The 19,064-nt window shown below is 42.3% G+C and overlaps 1 protein-coding gene across 2 annotated transcripts in view; it reads left to right on the top strand.

The window, feature by feature from the left end:
- Window positions 1-6,544, top strand: part of PRMT9 (protein arginine methyltransferase 9) — a 249,634-nt gene extending 243,090 nt beyond the window's left edge. For both annotated transcript variants that reach the window (XM_069242627.1, XM_069242628.1), the window contains one exon: window positions 2,754-6,544. In XM_069242627.1, the coding sequence (XP_069098728.1) occupies window positions 2,754-2,981 (228 nt within the window). In that variant the 3' untranslated portion in view covers window positions 2,982-6,544. The remainder of the gene's footprint in view (window positions 1-2,753) is intronic.
- Window positions 6,545-19,064: the final 12,520 nt, after the last annotated feature.

Genomic DNA, 19,064 nt, shown 5'->3' with positions numbered 1-19,064 from the left:
TTCTCATACTGCGTTTTATTGTTGAACCACAATTTAACAACTGGTATGACTGCTTTTTGTTTGTTGTACCACTATTTAACTTCTCAGTATGTTTTTCACTTTTGTAATTTTTTTAGGTCGAGCTTAAGCGTACGGCCTCTTGTATACGTACTGTGGGCTTAAAACGATTTAATTTGCTCGTTTCAGTGTCATTAAAAAATCCTTCCTTGCTAGTGGTCAGTCATGCCTCTTTGTCCCACCTTTTCCTCTTTGGGAGCTGGGGCCAACGGCTGTATATTTACGCTTTGTCCTGTTTATCTCTTCTTCTAGGGGACTTTTTTTCTTTGTTTCCTGCTCAAAGATTCAGTTTTCATTTGCAGAGCATTCTGCTTAGCTTCGCTTTAATCAAAGCTGTAAATCAGCTTGTTATCTTGGTCACATTTGCTGTCCATCAGCTTTCTGTGCCTAGTCAGCCCGCTTGCAGCCCCCTGGTCGTGGGAGTGGGTGGAGGCCCTCTTGTTTAAATTATCAATATTTTTGTTTTGGACGGTATGTGCTGGTAGGCTGATAGTCACATCGCCTCATATTACAGTCTATTCAGTGTGTTTCTATCTTATTTCTGGTCCTAACAGCGAACATTAGCTCTTAACTGCGAGTGGTGTGGCATCATTTTTCTGGGCTTGAATTACATCATGCATGCCTTCTAGGGTTAATTAATAATGGACAAAGGTGACTTTCCCCAAGGCCTCCAGTCCACTCCCTCAGTTCTCTTTTGTTTTAGTATCAGTCCATGCTTATCTGCCCAGTTGCTATGAAACCTTGTCGGGAGCTACCATTTGTACTCGGCACGGGGGAGAAGCTTTCTTTTTATGGTGTTGCATCAGGAAAATACAGCCAGCTTTCTTTAAAAGTGTTTCCCAAATACTGTGATTTGATTTGGAGTTGGCTGTGAGCTCACAATGTGTGTCTGATGTATTAAGATATTGTTACGAGGAAGTGGGCAGGTCCCCAGCTTTAGTCTCTCCGTCAGTGGCTCTGGGCCCACAAGGATATAACTGGCATTGCCTCTTTAAGGGGTCCCTTGAAACTGTCCTCTCTTCCTCGCATTGAGATGAGCTAGCTCGCAGCAAACAGCACTTATCCACCCTCATGCCCACTCCTCCTAGCTCATCCCCAACCTAGAGAGAAGGGAAGGATCCCCAAACCACTTCATTCCCATTCAGCCCTTAAAACGTACTCTGGTTAAATCTGCCACCTTAGGTCTTTAACCTAGTCAGAAGACAACATCGGTTCCCAGACAATTATGGGCAAGGTGACATCACTGAAGATACAGGCAAGTGTTGGATTTACGTTATGTCACATGGAATATTATATTCCTAAATTTGAGCACATTATTGTGTCAGGGAATCTCAAATTTCAGTCACTAGGACAGAATCACTGAGCCGTGGTAGCTTTTGTCTCTAGTTGCTTTTCCAAAGCATTTACATCTAATCCCATCTACCACAGGACTGAGCCAGACAGAGTGGGCACACTCTCTCCCAATTCTCCGGCACACCGGCCGAGACGTAGATGGGGGAATCTGGAGAAAAAAAAACTGCTTCAGCCCTTCCCTGGTTTGAAGTGGCCGTTTCTTGGTAGGGCTGTGGCTATTTTGTTGTATTTATGTTCTCGGGTGAGTCTCTCCAGGCCATGCGTGTGCTCTCCAGGTACCTCCCCCCTTCACCCTCCTCAGGAATGTGACTTGTGAATGGAACTGGGCATGCCCACGTCCTGCTTCAGGCTCCGCAGCATTGCACCCCACCCCAAACCTCTTTCCTTGGAGTAGCCCCCTCCCCTCTCTGCAGTGAATTCCTGTATCCAGGCATTTGTTTACTAATGTGTAAATTACCTGTTTTAGTTTCAAAGAAAAGTAACTTTGCTTATGGATGCGTCTTTATCTTTTTTCCTTTAGTGTTGCGATACATGCAATTAAAAAAAGTTTTCTGTCGCATTTGATTTATTTTTAGTAGCCTAAGTTGCAAAGATTTCCAGATGATTTCCTCCTGCCAAGAAATTGTGGTTAATGTTTTATCACTATATTTGTTTTTGGGTTATTTGGAGGTATTTTCAATAATTAATAACTATTGCCATGGTTGATTGACTTTAATGCCTCTGGTAGGTACTTCACAATGACAAAGTTATAGTTGTTGAAAGACGCATAGGTTTATGGTGTATGCCTTCATGTATCATTTTCGCAGTCACTGTGTCTCTGCTGCGTCTCCCCCACTTCTCCCCCATTTATTTCCAGTTTATCTTACGTTACGCCAATCATTTGCAGTTTGCAGTGTGCCAGAAAGTTGCTGGAATTATGTGGCAGAAAGGACCAAATTATACGGCAGGGTTGACCAATTAATGTGGCAAAAAAAAGTTCAGTTATGCGTTTACAATGCCAATAGCTCTAACTCACGTACATGCGAGACCTGTTGCATTGCAAACGCTTGTAAAGTTGTAATAATCCGCAGATTTTGATACATTTTTGTATTTGAGTTTCCTTTTCGTTTTACTCCTAAATTGTGGTATAATATATGTTAAATATATTAAGACATTGATTCGCTCAGTACCATCCCTTTTCATCATCTCTCTCTGGCTTCAAAACATTGTCTCCAATAAACAATTTTGTCTGCCATCCATCCTGGCTACTCAGTGTGATTCTATATAAAACATGAATATATTCAAGATTACTTAAGTATGAGATTTGTTAATTGACCCATAAAACTATGCTTTCATCATTTCAGGTGGAGATTTGTAAATCTGGCCATGTCACTGCTGTTCCGTTTTGGTACCATCTACACCTGGATGAAGAGGTTAGCCTGGATACCTCTAGCGCATCTTCACACTGGAAACAAGCAGCGGTAGTTTTAGATCAGCCTATCCCAGTGACTGTGGGAGATGTCCTTCTCCTTGCTGTTCAGTATCATAAAAGTAGTGTCAACATTACGGTGAAGAACCAACACCAATGTTAATGTCTACTTTTTGGCATTGGGAAAATACGTGCGATGATCATGTATTGTTTTAAGTTTGGCTTTCACTTTTATCTCTACCTATGCAGCCTGATATGAAACACATCTGAGGTATTGTTTTGGGAGATTGGTACTGTACATCATAACCAAACCTGTGTAATGTAGTGCTTTATTGTCTTCATTGGGGTAGCTTTGTTTACAGGATGTCTTGTGCACTGAATTTCCTTCCCACTTCGGATGTTTTCTGAAGTATAGATCTAGGGTTGAGAGTTCCCAGCTATGGCTGATGGCAAAGGACGATGGAATTCAGTTTTTTTATGCACCCATGTGAACTGAATTCCTGCCTCCCTTTTAAAGTGCTTCAATAAATTGACATGGCAGGTATTGTGCCCAATAGTGCTTGTGATGTTGCATTGTAAAAGAGTGTGTTTTCCTCAAGGATCTGTGATGGTGAGCCCGGCACAATTAACACTGGATTTTCAGGGCAAAATTTGAGCTTCACTAGGAATATAAAATCTTGATAAATAGCCGAACTATTTTTTCTCAGGTTTATGTATTTGAGCAAAATATACAGCTGCAGCCAACTTTGAAACACAAGGCCTGCAATCCCTTAGCTCAACTCCCTCGCCTGCACCTTGACAATATGCACAAAGCCATTTGTTCTTGCAGTACAAAATCATTTCACTGCGTTTACAAACTGCCTTAAACCTCCCATCATCCCCCTAACTTCCCCAACAAGCAAGAGCAGTTCACTGTTTTCTATGTTTGTCTATTGAGAACACATTTAAAACCACCATCCCATTCCTGGGGGGAGGCCTAGTGGTAAACATGAGCCAGTCGTGGCTAGGCTGTGTATTATGTATTAATCTGTTTTTTTTAATGTTACCATATGGATCTATTCCATGGTAAGTATGGTGTGGGAATGCTCATCGTACCCATCACAGTGGTGCTAATTCTAGAATTCATATTGTTGATTTTCATGGTTTAGGAATGTAAATCCATGCCCTCCTGCGCATGTGTGCTAAATTTCTTTTAAGTACTTATCCCACTCCATAGAAATAAGGCTTTGGTAGCCCTTTAAATTCTTCCCTATGCAGCACTTTGCTTTCAGCCTGGCCCCACTCCAGTACTTCCATTCTCCACTGCGCTACTTGGGAGGAAATGGGTGATTTCCAGTGGCGCGTAATAGCACGCAATATTAATGCCAAGTCTGCAAAGCGTGTAGTCACCCCTGTCTTGACCGAGCGAGAATAGACTTAGTATACAAGCATCTGGTGTTAGCCAATAATCATGGCCCATCACATGTTTGAGTATCTGCGCTATCTACGACCAGTAATTTTGTAACTGGGGCAACGCCAGAGGCAATGTGCACTGCTTGAGGCACAATTTTCTTTATGTTGCTTGATGGGTTCTGTATTTCTTCCCTACTCTCTTGCACGTTTTATAAATTTACCAATTTGGTGTACAAAATATAGGCAAGGTTAGTGATTACGTTAATTATTTTAATGCATTTGTACATTGCTAATTCGTTTCACTTCAGGTGTAGAACTTGTGATCTTCCTGTGTCAGTTACAATGTACTTATCAGAACATTTCAAGCAATTGCCATTTTTGAATTCACTAATATTTATAAATTATACCTGAAGTGGGTTAACTAGAACACAGCTTGCTAAGGATCATGTTAAATGGGTGAACTTCGCCAAACTCAGGTAAAATGTAGATGTTTTGTGTTGGAAAATCGAGTCCTACTTAGCAATAGTCAGACCCATAGTTTGGGAACGTTGCAGTGACGTTGCAGCTGTCACGAAGGAGTTATGTTAAAGATAATCTTTTGATGAACATGGGTCTCTCAACCCATTTCTTACTTTAAATTGTCTGTCCTTTTTTGTTGAACATGAGGACCATAACGTATGCATTTTCTGACAGATGTTTTTATTTGAAATAGTTTTGCTGTTTATTCATCCATTCCAATTCTCCTTGTAATTGGAAGATACAGTTAATGTGATACAGTTGTATGGACTCTAAAATTCTAGCCCTACGTTGTCTGTTAGGAAAAAGGAGGTTTACTGCATTGATGTGAGTGGCAAAATGCAACACGTACATCAACGGACAATGCACCCATGTAAAGCTATGTACTGGTTGGGGTTTGCATAGTTAGCAATGTTGCATTTGCTAAGATGCACTTTGACATGAAGCTGACAAGCATGCATTTGTCTATTTCTTTGCTTGAGCTGAAGACGTGTTTGGTTTGATCTTTCAAAGCTCTGTTGTACCTCAAAAGCAAACACTACTTAGCAGATTTTATGTTGCTGCATATAAAGCGATAATGTACTGTTTGCTTCATTATTACAAAGTCATATTTCATACATTTATTCTATAGAGGATACCATAAACAGTATTGCCCAGAAAGAAAAACATTCATATTTCTAAAAATTATTTAGCTGTATGCTATTCTGTTGCTGAAAAATCTGATTTATTTTTCTTAATTTGAAAAGTTGCATTTACATGACCATGAAACGTCTACCCTTTGAATTTGTTATTAATACTTGCCATGTGACCCAATTCACTCTAAAACCTAAACTTTATGAAGAACAAACACTAAATATTTACACCCACAATATTCCTATTTTCAATGGGTACATTTACAATTTTTGAGGATAGGATTAAAGGGGGGGGGCTATACATACATTAGCTGAAACCCAAGAACTATAAAATGTTTTAAACCTTTTAGGTAATTTTTAAATAAATATAGCACCAGAATTGTTTGTTAATATCTTCCTAAACACACCTGAACCTTAGTTGATTCTTTTTTTATTGTAATGATGAGTAAATCCTCAGGGCTGCATATTGTACAGGCCTTCCAATGACAAAATCTTTAAAACAGTTCCACTTAACTCGATAGTTATTGGGCCTTTCCTGTCCCAGTTCCCACAGGAGTTTTGGAAGAATTTAGGTTTAGAATCGGTTCAGCCCCATCTACTGAATTGCTTTTGATCTATGGCACGGTATTTGCAGAGTTGTAGGTGCAACACATTACACCCGTTTTGAATTCACTCGAGTGAAAGCACATCATTTTAAGATAATTTGGATAAATTTAATGTAAACCTATTGCAAAAAGTCTCACAATTATACTTCCTTATAAGCAAATGAATCAGAGTATCCGCTGTAGTTTCTTATCCAATACTTACACTGTTCCTGACAGTAAGCCATTGTTGTAATATACATGCTTGCAATTTTGGTATTGCTTTCAAACGTAAGAAAAGGGTACTGGTAAATGCATTTTAAATAAAGTAACATTGACTTGTATTTTCTCAAAAGGAACCATAGTTAAGACCACTGTTTTAATTTATGAATAAACAGTTTTAAGAGTTTGCATGATCTAATTTAAACACCTTAAATTGACTTTTATTTTAGCTGTGATGTGCAAAAACTGAAATTTACTTTACAATTTCAAATGTACTTTTCACCCATCAAATCATTCATGTAATGGAAGTGCTGTGAATATTAGGCACATGAAAATGTAAGTTGCTCTTCAAATATGTTTTGGATATGACCATTAAAATTGCTAAACAAAACTATCTGGATTCTTTTTTTCATTGTTAATGGCTAAATTCTTAGTCCTAGTGTTAGTAGGGAGGTCAGCTTTAGGCTAGGGATGCACAGCTCGAGAAAAGTGTTTTATTAGCCCTTTTGTTATTGCTACTCAATTTCCAGGCATCTTTTTTCACTTATTTTCCTGACAAAGGCTTAATGCATATTTTTTTATTCAGGCTGAGATGAGATCCAAGAAAGGCTCTGAAGAGGGTGCTGCAAAGGTACCAAGATAAACTACTGAATATTATAGGGCTATTGGCTTGAATATTAGTCATGGTTGAGGGCGCACATTAGAAAGGAGAGGAAGTAGACGTTTCTCCTCTCCATGGTTTGCGTCGAAGAGCTGTGTGCTGCTATCTGGGGAGTGTTAATTCCACATTAAGTGCTGAAAGGCGAGTGATTTACTTGGCAACTGATTTAGTTAACAGGGAAATAAGCAGTGACGCAAAAGGGATGTTGTTATCAGAAGACTTAATGAAATGAATAGGGAACTAGTTTTCAACACTCACTGTCCTTAATAAGACTCAGAGAGATTTTGGAGACCATGGGATTTTAGGAAAGGTGAGGGGAAGGGAATGTTTTCTGTGCCATCCATTTGCATCTTCCCAAATTCAGCCACTGGGCAAATGTTCCTTCAGAAGATTTTTTGTCAGAGTTGAAGTACACACAGCCAGAGGTGAAGTGCCTCAGATATAACCTAGGTATGAAGACTCACTCTGGTTCTTCTCAAGGAAAAGTAGGAAGGCCAAGCTTATTCAGGAGCATTTGAAAGTGTCAGTAAGAAATCCGTGGTTCCTAGAGGGTATAACAAGTTACCAAATAGTTTCAGTATCCAAATCAAGAAAAGAACGAAGAGAGATAACTTTAACAGACGAGCAAAGTTGTTTGGTAGAAGCAGAGGGGAAGCAGATGTTGGAGAAAGGTGCTATGGTGCAAGTTATGGAGGAGAGCAAAGGATTCATGAGTACTCTTTTCTTGGTACAATAAAAAGACAAGTGCTAGAGACCGGTCATCATATTGAGAAATCAAAACAGGTTTGTTGTTTACAGGCGGTTACAAATGGATGGAATTCATGTTTTAAGAGATATTCTTCAGGATGGAGATTGGCTGGTGAAGATGGATCTCATGGACACCTACTCTGTCATCCAATAGCAAAGGAAAGCCAACAAATCTTTCAGTACAGATGAGTTATTCAGCTTTATCAGTCTGTAAGCATGCCTTTGAAGTTGCTTTTGGATCCTTGGTGTTTCATTAAACTTGTGCGACGAGTAGACGTTTTGTTGCAAGAGAGAGACTGGGATAATTTTCTGTTTCTGTCCCAGAATTACAAGGACTTGAGGAATCATTAAAATGGCAACAGATTTGGTGGAGCGTATAGGTTTTGAAATAAATCAGGAAATTTCCTTTATGGATCCTTGAAATGAGTTAGAGTTTTTAGGTTTCAAGTGGGCACTCTAAGGCTTCTGGTGTGGAAGGTGGTGAATATTAAATCAAAGTCGAAAACAGTATTGAAGAGAAAGATGTTAATTTTAAATTTGTTAGCATGTGTGATTGATCTTTTGCATTCAATCAGTGTTTCCAGGGCCTTTGCATTACTAATGTCTCCAACAGTAGAAGAAAAATTATCTTCAGAGGAGTTTTTGATGTGTAGAACAGGTAGTGTTGTCGAAAGAAGTAAAGGAGGAATTAATTTGGCGGGTGAAGAATTGGAAGTCCTGGAATGATCGGGCATTTTTTTTTTTTTTTTTAAACAGCTTTGGATTTTGTGCTAGAATGAGATGCAAGTCTGCATGGATTGGTGAGCTTGATTGCAGCAAATGGAGACTGGGTAGCTGGACCTCAGAAGAAAAGGGTTACACATAAACTGGTGGGAATGAAAACAGTGATTGTTGCTTTAAAAAGGTTCAAAAGAGATACAAAAAGATATTCACTGCTGTTTAACCCCTTGGGCGCCATGAACTTAATGGTTACGTCCCGTGGCGTGGTGCTGAGGTGCCACAGACCTAACCATTACATCCTTGTACTGGCCCTCGGGGGAAGCGCTAGCCCCCCCACCCCAAGGGTCGCACCCCACCCCCCATTGTGAAGCGATCCGGCTGCTGAAATGCCCACTAGATAACAGGGATACATTTTGAAAGTGGCTTAAGGTGAACGGGTCGGGTCACTCCCCAGGGGGCCATTATTTTCAAGGCCTTTTCTGCTCTCCCCCAGGGGCAGATTGGCCTATTGTTATTAGGCCAATCTGCCCCCGGGGGTGATTTTGGGGGGGTTGGTCAGAAACCTCTAGTCACCACAGTTATTCCTCCCCTCCAGACGTGGGGAACGACCCCTTAGGGGCAAATTATATTTAGGGCAGGCAGAAACCACTAAACACCAGGGATTTATTTTTTTTGGTCAGTTTCACGTGAGGGGAGCGAACCCTTGGGCAAGGGTCGTTCCCATGGTGGTCAAATTAATTTTAGGCCATTTCTGCCCTCCTTGGAGGCAGATCCCACCAGGGAATTTTTTTTTTTTTTTTTTTTTTTAAAAAGAGAGTGGGGGTATGGCCATACCCCCACCCTAAATACATGGGGACAAAGTTGTTCTGCCCACCGGTGGGCAGGTGGGGCAATTACCCCTGATTCACTCCCTGGGGACTGGGGAGGAGGGGCAGAAAGCCTACTAGATTCCAGGGAATTAAAAAATAAAATAGTGGGGTGGTGGCTACCGACCAGTATGGGCATGGTTATGCCCCCACCCCAACTGATAGGGGTAACAGTCTTTCAGCTCTCCCCCACCACAATCTAAAACATCTTATCCCAGGGCACGCAAGAGGACATTTGATTATTTGGGGTTTTGGTTTTACATTTGGGCCATGAGAGATTGCCTAACTCTCAAAATCGTCCCACTTGGAATGGTGAGGGCTGCACTTGTTGGACTTTGGGACGCTGCCATGTAGAAAAATCTACGAGACCTAGACACATCTGACAACTAAACATCTGAGTGAGTCCAGGGTACTAAATATCTGGATGAGTCCAGGGTGGTGTGCTTCACATGCACCCGCATCATTTTCTTACCCACAATGCCCTGCAAACATACAACTTTACTTGGAATCACACATATTTCCCACATTTTTGTGATGGAACCTTCTGGAATCTGCAGGAATCCACAAAATTCCTACCACCCAGCAGTGTCACATCTATACCAATAAACATTCTGCCCCACCTTTCAGCCTAAATTTTTTTTTCTTAAACTGCCCCTTTGGGCCCGCTCTGGTTCCCCGTCATTTTCGACATGTTTTTGGCTTTTCCCTGTCACAGGCACTTGGCCCACCTACACAAAAGAGGTATTATTTTTAACGGGAGACTGAGGGGAACGTTGGGTGGTAGGACATTTGTGCCGGTGCTGTGATCCTGCACAGAAATGTGGGGAAAAATGTATATTTTTGTTTTGTTTAGCTAAATTTGAAGTTTGCTGAGGATTCTGGGTAAGAAAACACTGGAAGATCCTTGCAAGTCACACCTCCCTGGACTCCCTCTTGTGTCTAGTTTTCAGAAATGTTTGGGTTTGGTAGGTTGCCATAGATGGCTGCTGAGCCCAGGACCAAAAACGCAGGTGCCCCTGCAAAAACAAGTAGTTTTGTATTTGATAATTTTGATGTGCCCACATAGTGTTTTGGGGCATTTCCTGTTGCGGGCACTAGGCCTACCCACAAAAGTGAGGTACAGTTTTTTATCGGGAGACTTGGAGGAACTCTGGGTGGAAGGAAAATTGTGGCTCCTCTCAGATTCCAGAACTTTCTGTCACCGAAATGTGAGGTCAAAAGTATTGTTTGGCCACATTTTGAGGTTTGCAGAGGATTCTGGGTAACAGAACCTAGTGAGAGCCCCACAAGTCACCCCATATTGGATTCCCCTAGGTGTCTATTTTAAAAAAATGCACAGGTTTGGTAGGTTTCCCTAGGTGCCAGCTGAGCTAGAGGCCCAAATCCACAGCTAGGCACTTTGCAAAAAACATGTCAGATTTCCTTTAAAAATGTGATGTGTCCATGTTGCGTTTACTGTCGTGGGCATTAGGCCAACCCATGCAAGTGAGGTTCCATTTTTATCGGGAGACTTGGGGGAACACAGAATAGAAGAACAAGTGTTATTGCCCCTTTTCTTTCTCTACATCTTTGCCTTCCAAATGTAAGACAGAAATGCACTGTAATTCACATGCTAATATGGGGACCCCGGAATTCAGAGATGTGCAAATAACCACTGCTTCTCAACACCTTATCTTGTGCCCATTTTGGAAATATAAAGGTTTCCTTGATACCTATTTTTCACTCTTTATATTTCAGCAAATTAATTGCTGTATTCCCGGTATAGAGTGAAAACCCATTGCAAGGTGCAGCTCATTTATTGGCTCTGGGTACCTATGGTTCTTGATAAACCCACAAGCCCTATATGTCCCCGGAACCAAAAGAGTCTAGCAGACGTAACAGTATATTGCTTTAAAAAATCTGACATCGCAGAAAAAAGTTACAGAGTAAAACGTGGAAAAAAATGGCTGGGGTTTTTTCACCTCAATTTCAATATTTCTTTTCTTTTAGCAGTTATATTCTGTAGGAAAACCTTGTACGATCTACACAAATGACCCCTTGCTGAATTCAGAATGCTGTCTACTTTTCAGAAATGTTTAGCTTTCCAGGATCCAATATTGGTTTCGCACCCATTTCTGTCACTAACTGGAAGGAGGCTAAAAGCACAAAAAATAGAAAAATGGGTATGTCCCAGTAAAATGCCAAAATTGTGTTGAAAAATGTGGTTTTCTGATTCACGTCTGCCTATTCCTGAAAGCTGGGAAGATGGTGATTTTAGCACTGAAACCCTTTGTTGATACCATTTTCAAGGGGGAAAAAGCACAAGCCTTCTTCTCCAGCCTTTTTTCCCCATTTTTATGTAAAAAAATAAAATTATAGCTGTATTTTGGGTAATTTCTTGGTCTCTTTCAGGGGAACCCACAAACTCTGGGTACCTCTAGAATCCCTAGGATGTTGGGAAAAAAAGGACGTAAATTTGGCATGAGTAGCTTATGTGGACAAAAAGGTATGAGGGTTTACGCGCGAACTTCCCCAAATAAAGGCCTGGCACCTGAGGGGTAAAAGGTTTGGCAGCGAAGGGGTTAAGTTAGGCAGTCTGTTGACTGTTCATTATATACACCAATTGGAGGGAGGAAGTAGGTCAAAAGCTTTGTAGACATTTGTCTGAGCAGAAGTTTACACTCAAAGCTGAATATCTTTCGGGCTTGGAAAATCAGATAGCTAATTGAAATTCAAAATATTTGAAAGATTACAGTGACTAGGTGTTGAATCTGGTGTTTTGTTTTGTTGTGAAACATTGGGGTGGCTTGGAGGTTCATCTTTTTGCTTTAAGTTGGAAGCAAGATCTGGAGGTGATGGCACTTAATATCTTTCAGCCAGATTGAAGGAACTTGAAAGGGTATGCATTCTCTTCTTTTGCAATGATTTAGAGTGTTCTTATGCGGGTCTAGAGGCTGAGGATTACAGTCATCTTAATAACACCTTTCTGGTTGTTGCAATTTGGGTTCCATGTTTTTGAAATTGGTGGTAGAGGATCTCTTCTTGATTGTGTCTTGGTGATTCCATAAGGAGATGACCATCATTTATGAGATAATGGAGTCATGAACCTTCTTGCCTGGTGGTTATCAGGGGAGAAAGAGTTTGAGGAGGCTTCCGCACTTCTCAGTTATTCCTGGGCACTTATTCATGGGCACCAGGTACTAGAAGGAGGTATAATTTGGTGAATGTAAAGGGGTTTGGCCCCCTTGAGAGCTTCTGCAATGGTATTGGGTAATTTTTGTTGGATCTGTTTTCAAAAGGTTTGTGCTACACAGCTATAAGTTATCACATATCAGTGGTAGCAGCAGGCCATATGTTAGTGGAGGAAAGATCTTTTGGAGGATATGTTTGGATGTGTTAAATAATGAAAGGTTTTAAGTTGTCAGCACACTACAGCTAGATACAGTTCTGTGTAAGATGTTAGTTTTTTCTGTTCTTTTAAGGAGTGGCTGGGGAATAGTTTATTGTTCCTACTTCAGTTGAGTGGCAGGTTGGCTACCTTGTGTTTGATTTCTTTTAGAAGGACGTATGATGATTGCTCTTTAGAGGTAAATAGCAGATTTAACAAAACTGATGTGATGTAAATAAGACTGAGTGCTACTATGTTTTTTTTACCCAAGATTTGACAGTCTAACAAAGTTGTATGTAAAAAGGTGTTTGCAAATTTATGAAAGAAGGATGAGTGAGTTTTGTAAGAATAGTGAGCATTAACTACTGCTGTCCTTTGTGACGCGGCGGCATTTGCGAGAAAAGTGAAGATGGTGAAGAAGGAAGCAAGTATGTATATTCAGAGGTGTAATGCCCATTCTGTAAAAGGGGCAATGTCAAGCTGACAAGGGGCCTGTTTTTCATGTAGACGGTAGGAAGATATCTTGAAAGCCGCTGATTGGTCAAATGATGGGGTCTTTGCAAAGTTTTACCTACGACTAGTTGAGAATGCTGCAAGTGCATTTTTGTGGAGCTTTTAACATGTAGAACAGTACTCTCCAGTCTTTCAATAGAATCTATGTTCTCTAAGTATTCATGTTCAGAAACCTTGAATTTTATTATAGATACAGAGACTAGCTAGCATTCTTCTTTTCTGCCCTCACGTTTTTTTGGAGGTGCACTGTATCAGTGTTCTGTAATTTGGTTTGGTTTTCAGATGATTGGAAGTCTATTTTAAGTGAAGTTATGGATGAAGGAGGTATGTACACAGAAAGATACTTTGTTTTGCACCTTCTTAACGTTGCATATTTTGACAGATGTGAAGTAATTCAAAGGGATGTTTTTCGTGAATTAAAAGTCCGGAATTCTATGTCTGGAACGGAGGCGAGGATTAGGCTGTTCTTTCCACGCTTTATTTTTTACAGCAGCCATTCAAAGAGACATCTTGAAACAAGTCAACAGGTAAGAAAACTTCATTTCCCATCAGGCCTAAGGAACATAACCACAACATAATGCCCAACACGGTGCCAGCATCGTCCCTCAAAGCCCCTTGACGACGCTCCAGCTCCCTCTTTCTTCGTTGTTTCAGCAGTCTTTCAGATAGATGACTCAGTGTCTCCCTGAATGTTTCTGACTTTGCCAAATATAGTACAGTATTTCATCAGCTAACGTGTATTTACATTCTTGTAATATTTCATCTGTGTTTAGGCTCTGGGCATGTTTGCGGTCAGCCAACCTCTAGAGGGGCCGCAGACCGCGTCAGTTAACCCTCCCTCTGACAAGTATTCTCTGTCAGTTTCTCTCTCCAGAGAGGTGCGTTGGGCTGCTTTCTGCTGTCCGGGGGCTGTTTCCCTTCTGTCAGAGCCCCCACCTGGAATTTGAACACCCACTTGCGGGTAGGGTAGTGATCATTCATTTCTGGGACTTAACCCAGGCAGCACCAGTGGTGTAAATTACCCTGCTCAAGCGAGGTGTTTCTCTTCCAAGGCTTAGTTAGGCCTCACCTCTGCTCACTGAGTGCAGATATACTGCTGAATTGCAGCCCCCAACCCCCAGGCCTACATTTGCGCGCTACATTTTAACGGTACCGGGCCAACCCTAGCGTTTGTAGCCCACTGTCCTACAGGCTGTGCTCAGCCTTGATTCAAGTATGCAGGACTCAGAGTCCTATTTTGAGGAGGACCTAGCAAAATATTTAGACAAGGAGGAATTACCTACCTCCCCATCTATAGTAATTTCTGCCTTGTAATGGATTCATCCATATGGAAGACACTGTCACAGGCGATTGTACCCTTGAAGAGGAAATCGCTTCAATTGGAAGCCCAGTGTCCATGACCCCCCACTTCAGGGAAAGAAACTGCCGGGCCTTTTGCCTCATTATCTCCAGGGCAGCTGGATATACCATCTGACCCCAATCGCATGGAGGACCCTCACGGTCGATTTAGATGCTTTTGCCCCCCCCCCACACACACACACTTAAGAAGGCCTTAATGGCCTCACATTCGCCCCGACCAGGGTCCCCTCTTCCCAACACATCGAGGGATCCTTCCTCCCCTGACCTCTTAGATGACCACGATTCCCTGGCCAACGTTGAGGGTCCGTAGGAACCTAGATCCTGGCAGCCATACAGTAAGCCCTCCACATTGGTGTAACACCCATAACAAATCATCCCCCACAAAAGCCCCCAGTTCCAGAAATGATGGACCAAGAGAACTTCAAGCACAAGTCATGCCAGGATAAACTGATGGATATAGCCATCTCCCTGTTGAAGATCCTGGACATGGCCGAAGACGCCAAGGCCTCTGGCTCCACGATCTCCCCCAGAGATCTTGTCAGACCGGCCTCAGAGAGCCATTATATTTCCTGGAAACGCAAACTTTGCCATTTCTACCGAAAGACGCAGATCTCTACTTATCAAGATAGACTCTAAATTAGGAGAGCTAGCAACATCCGAAGCAGTAGCGCAACGAGGGCTCTTCGGTGACCCGTCCATAAGTGAACTGGGAAAATTAGTTAACACATTCAATTTGCTGACAAAGTCGACACCTCGATCAAGAGAATCTTCACCCCATGTGTTTTTGTGCCAGCCGATCATGGATAGGGGGCACTTCGGCAGCCCTCCAACAGAGGCCCTGCCACTCGCAGGGGCCAGTAGCAAGATTCACCACAGCTCTCCAACTTCTACCCAACTAGAAGCAACCTCCATCAATGAGGTTCAAGAGGAAGCTTCCAGAATAACACCTCCTACGGCTTCTCCCAAGGTGAGTGTCCAGTCCCATTTGGGAATTTGACTCGGGGGCAGATTGCCACAATTCTGTCACCATTAGGAACTACTGATGTCAGATGCCTGGGTGCTACAGATGGTGATTATCTTCCAGATACATTTTTATAGCTCCCCATTCCAACAACACAGGCCACAACCTATAATTTTTTTCCCCCATCACAATGGGCTCTGTTGGATGCAGAAATCAGGGAACTGCTAAACAAAGGGGTGATTGCTCCAGCACATTTGTACCCCCACGGCTTCCTCAGCAATTTATTTTTGTTGGAGAAACGCCACGGGGTCAACAACTATCATTAACTTTGAGGATTTCAATGAATGGCTCAGGTTTCGCCATTTCAAGATGGAGGGAATTCATCTTCTCAGAGACCTGTTGAAGGCAAACAGTTGGGTGGTGCGCCTCGATTTAAAAGACGCCTATCTTACGTTCTCTGTCTTCCCGCCACACAGGCGCTTCCCCAATTTCAATGCTGTTCTCAGACTTTCAAATTCACCTCACTCCCTTTCGGTCTCTCATCCGCTCCCTGGTGCTTTACCAATGTAATTAAACCAGTGGTGCAACACCTACAGGCAAGAGGGATCTGACTTCTGGTATACTTGGACAATCTGCTGCTCATAGACCAATGTCCGGCACGCCATTGGCTCACTTGAAAAGGACAATCACTCTCCTGGAGTCTCTAGGTTTTGTGGTCAGTGGGGAGAAATCCTCCCTCATCCCGACCAAGTTCATCCAATTCCTAGGGTTTATGATGGACTTGGCTACCTTGAGCCTTCCTTCATGGAAACTATGGCCAGGCCAGGCCCTCTACCTCTCTATGACAGATAGCCCATATTGTAGGTCTCCTGTCGTCATCCATCCAGGCCATCTTCCTGGGCCCCTAGCATTTTTGGGCATTATAGTGCCTCAAAATCTCTCATCTCTGCAGGGGTCTCACTTACTCCCATGCAGTTCCCCTCTTGGAGGAGGCCAAAGAAGAACTCCATTGTCGGACTGCACATATCAAAGCCTGGAATGGGCGCACCATCTTTAGTTCTCAACTGGATCTGGTTATAGAATCTGATGCCAGACGCTCAGGCTGGGGGGGCTTGCTGCGGGACATTCTCCACAGGAGGAAAATGGTCTTCCGTAGAACTCTTCCTCCACATAAAATGTGGCAGGGTCCTTCGCGGTCAATTGCTGGACCAGGGACAAGGCCCAGTGTTGTGTTCTTCTCAAGATGGACAATGTGGCGGCAGTCCGTTACATCAATCATCTTGAGGGGACGAGGTCTAAACTTCTCTCCGACCTAGCCTGGGACTTCTGGTCCTATTGTCTGGACCGTCAGAACTCCGTCACAGCGGAGTACCTACCAGGGACGGACAACAGGGTGGCGGATTGGCACTCACGACATTGGCAGGATGCTAGCCTCTTGGTATTTCCAGATCTCCTCAGGGATCCCCTAGGGAACCGGCGTCATCTGGTCCTACAAGGTTCTCTCAATCGCATGGCCTGGAGGATTACCAGGAATGTTGGAAAGTCCTGGGTATTTCATGAGAAGTTTTGTCAGTACTTGCAAAATCCTAGGCAGACAGCACCACCAGGAGATACCGCTCATCTTGGTCTCGATGGTTGGGTTGGTGTTATTCACGGCAACTGGATCCGGTTGGGGGCAGACATTGTCCATATCCTGACCTTTCTGGCCTACTTGGCCTCAAAAGGCCTAGCATACAGGTCTGTTAATACCTTCAGATCGGCTATTTTGGAGGGTCATTCCCCAGTTGATGGTTGCCCTGTAGGAGAACGTCCTCTGGTATGCAAGCTCCTGAGGAGTGTTAGACTGTCTTTTCCGGTCGAACCCAGATACTCCACCTTATGGGATGGTAATACAATATTGCACTTTTTCATGTCTTGGCCAACAAATAAGTACCTTTCCAGGAAGAAATTATCTGCAAAGTTAGCTACTCTGCTTTGTTTGGTATCGTGACGGAGATCTGTTTGATCTTACAGGTAGAGTATTCACCCTGGATGGGGTGACCTTCCACATTTCAAGGAGAACTAAATCTAATTTTGGGGTGGTGTCCTATCCCAAGTTTCCTGACATTCCTAAACTGCGTGTAGTCAGGACCCTGAATGCTTATGAGTCTATGACAGAGGAGATACGCCCTTGTGGGGTGAGACACAACTCCTCATTGCTCTTACCAAACCTCATAAGAGAATTTCATCCCCTTCTATAGCCAGGTGGGTCAAATGGGCCATGGAAGAAGCCTGCATTGACATCTCTTCCTTCGGTGCTCAGTCCATTAGAGGCGCCCAGCTGGAAAATATTTTTAACGCAGCGGACTGGTCTTCTGTTTCTAAGTTTAAGAGATTTTACTTCAAACCAGTACAGAATCTAGCATCCCTAGTGGTGGGGAAGACTCATGCCATCCTTGGTTAACATCTGCATATATGGCTGGGGATATTTTTGGTGTCCAGCCTTCAAAAGGAAAGCCTGATTGAACAAGTTCTGTCCATTTTCATAGCCGCATCAAAAGGCACTTCATCATGCTTAAATCATGAAATACAGTTATGATGGAAGATAACCCAGATTTCCTTTATTGCAGTGGCATGGAAACATAACAGAGGTTTATCAATTTCTATAGTGCCTCCCATAAAAAACTGCAGAATTATTGTGGAATGACAAAAATTGCAAAGGAAGCTGCAATTTTATTGCACATATATCACGTTTACTATCCACTTCCCACTAGAAGAAAATACAGGACTTTCTGGAAATCATTAATTTGAACAATTAGGCGATTGTCACTTGTACTTATAACAGACTTATCCACGTATGGCTATTTCGATTTCATATTAGTGAGATGCATGGTTTTCAGTGTGTAGCACTTAAATTGTGATGACCAGCAGACAACTTTCCAGTTGTCCCAGAGAGTTTGGATATCATGCTGATCATGAGATACAGAGCTTGAAGTAGGTCTAGAGAGATGGAGATATACACAGGCACACAATATAGTTTAAGAAGGACCATCACCATTAGTGTGTTAATCAGTCATACAGGGAGCACTTATCAAAGAGTGGCAAAAGCCCTGGCAAAGGAATCATCACAAGAGAGACTTAAGAGGAACCCTTGGTTGTGAACTCCCCACTACTCCTTACCTTTACCAATTCTGGTGGGGGGTATGGGTAGTAATCATTGCCAAATATTTTGAAGAGTGGTGACAGATGGGTGCGATTCTTTGTGACGAATAGCTGTGCACTAATAATCCAATGTAGAGCAAAAAGATTTCCAAGAGTAATGAGAATCATTTTGCATGGTTCATTTACATGTTTTAGTCAAGGAGCTGCAAATGCTATCTCCATTAATGATTAACTACAATTTTACAAAACAAGAAAAGCTTGGATTGTAAACTAAAATTCAATGAAGTATCCAGTTATGCAGTTTTGCTGAGCCCACCATCAAGTGTGAATGAGAGTATTTTAGAATAAGCACCATTAATAAAAATGCAGATAACTTGTTCCACAATAACAAGCACTGGCAAAGCCAATAGGTCTTGCGTATGTGAGAGCTACTGACTTTGTCAATGTTTTTTATCCATGTTGTACGATAGAATGTCTGAAGGTTTTTTTTTAAAGTGCTATAATAGAACCAGGACTGGCTTTTTTAATTTTTGCACTTTCAGCCATGATGCAGTACAACATGGCTTAA

Source organism: Pleurodeles waltl, chromosome 1_2, assembly GCF_031143425.1.
Source record: "Pleurodeles waltl isolate 20211129_DDA chromosome 1_2, aPleWal1.hap1.20221129, whole genome shotgun sequence".
NCBI lineage: Eukaryota > Metazoa > Chordata > Amphibia > Caudata > Salamandridae > Pleurodeles > Pleurodeles waltl.
Note: the sequence above shows the minus strand (reverse complement) of the source record. Positions and strands in the feature narration are given on the sequence as shown.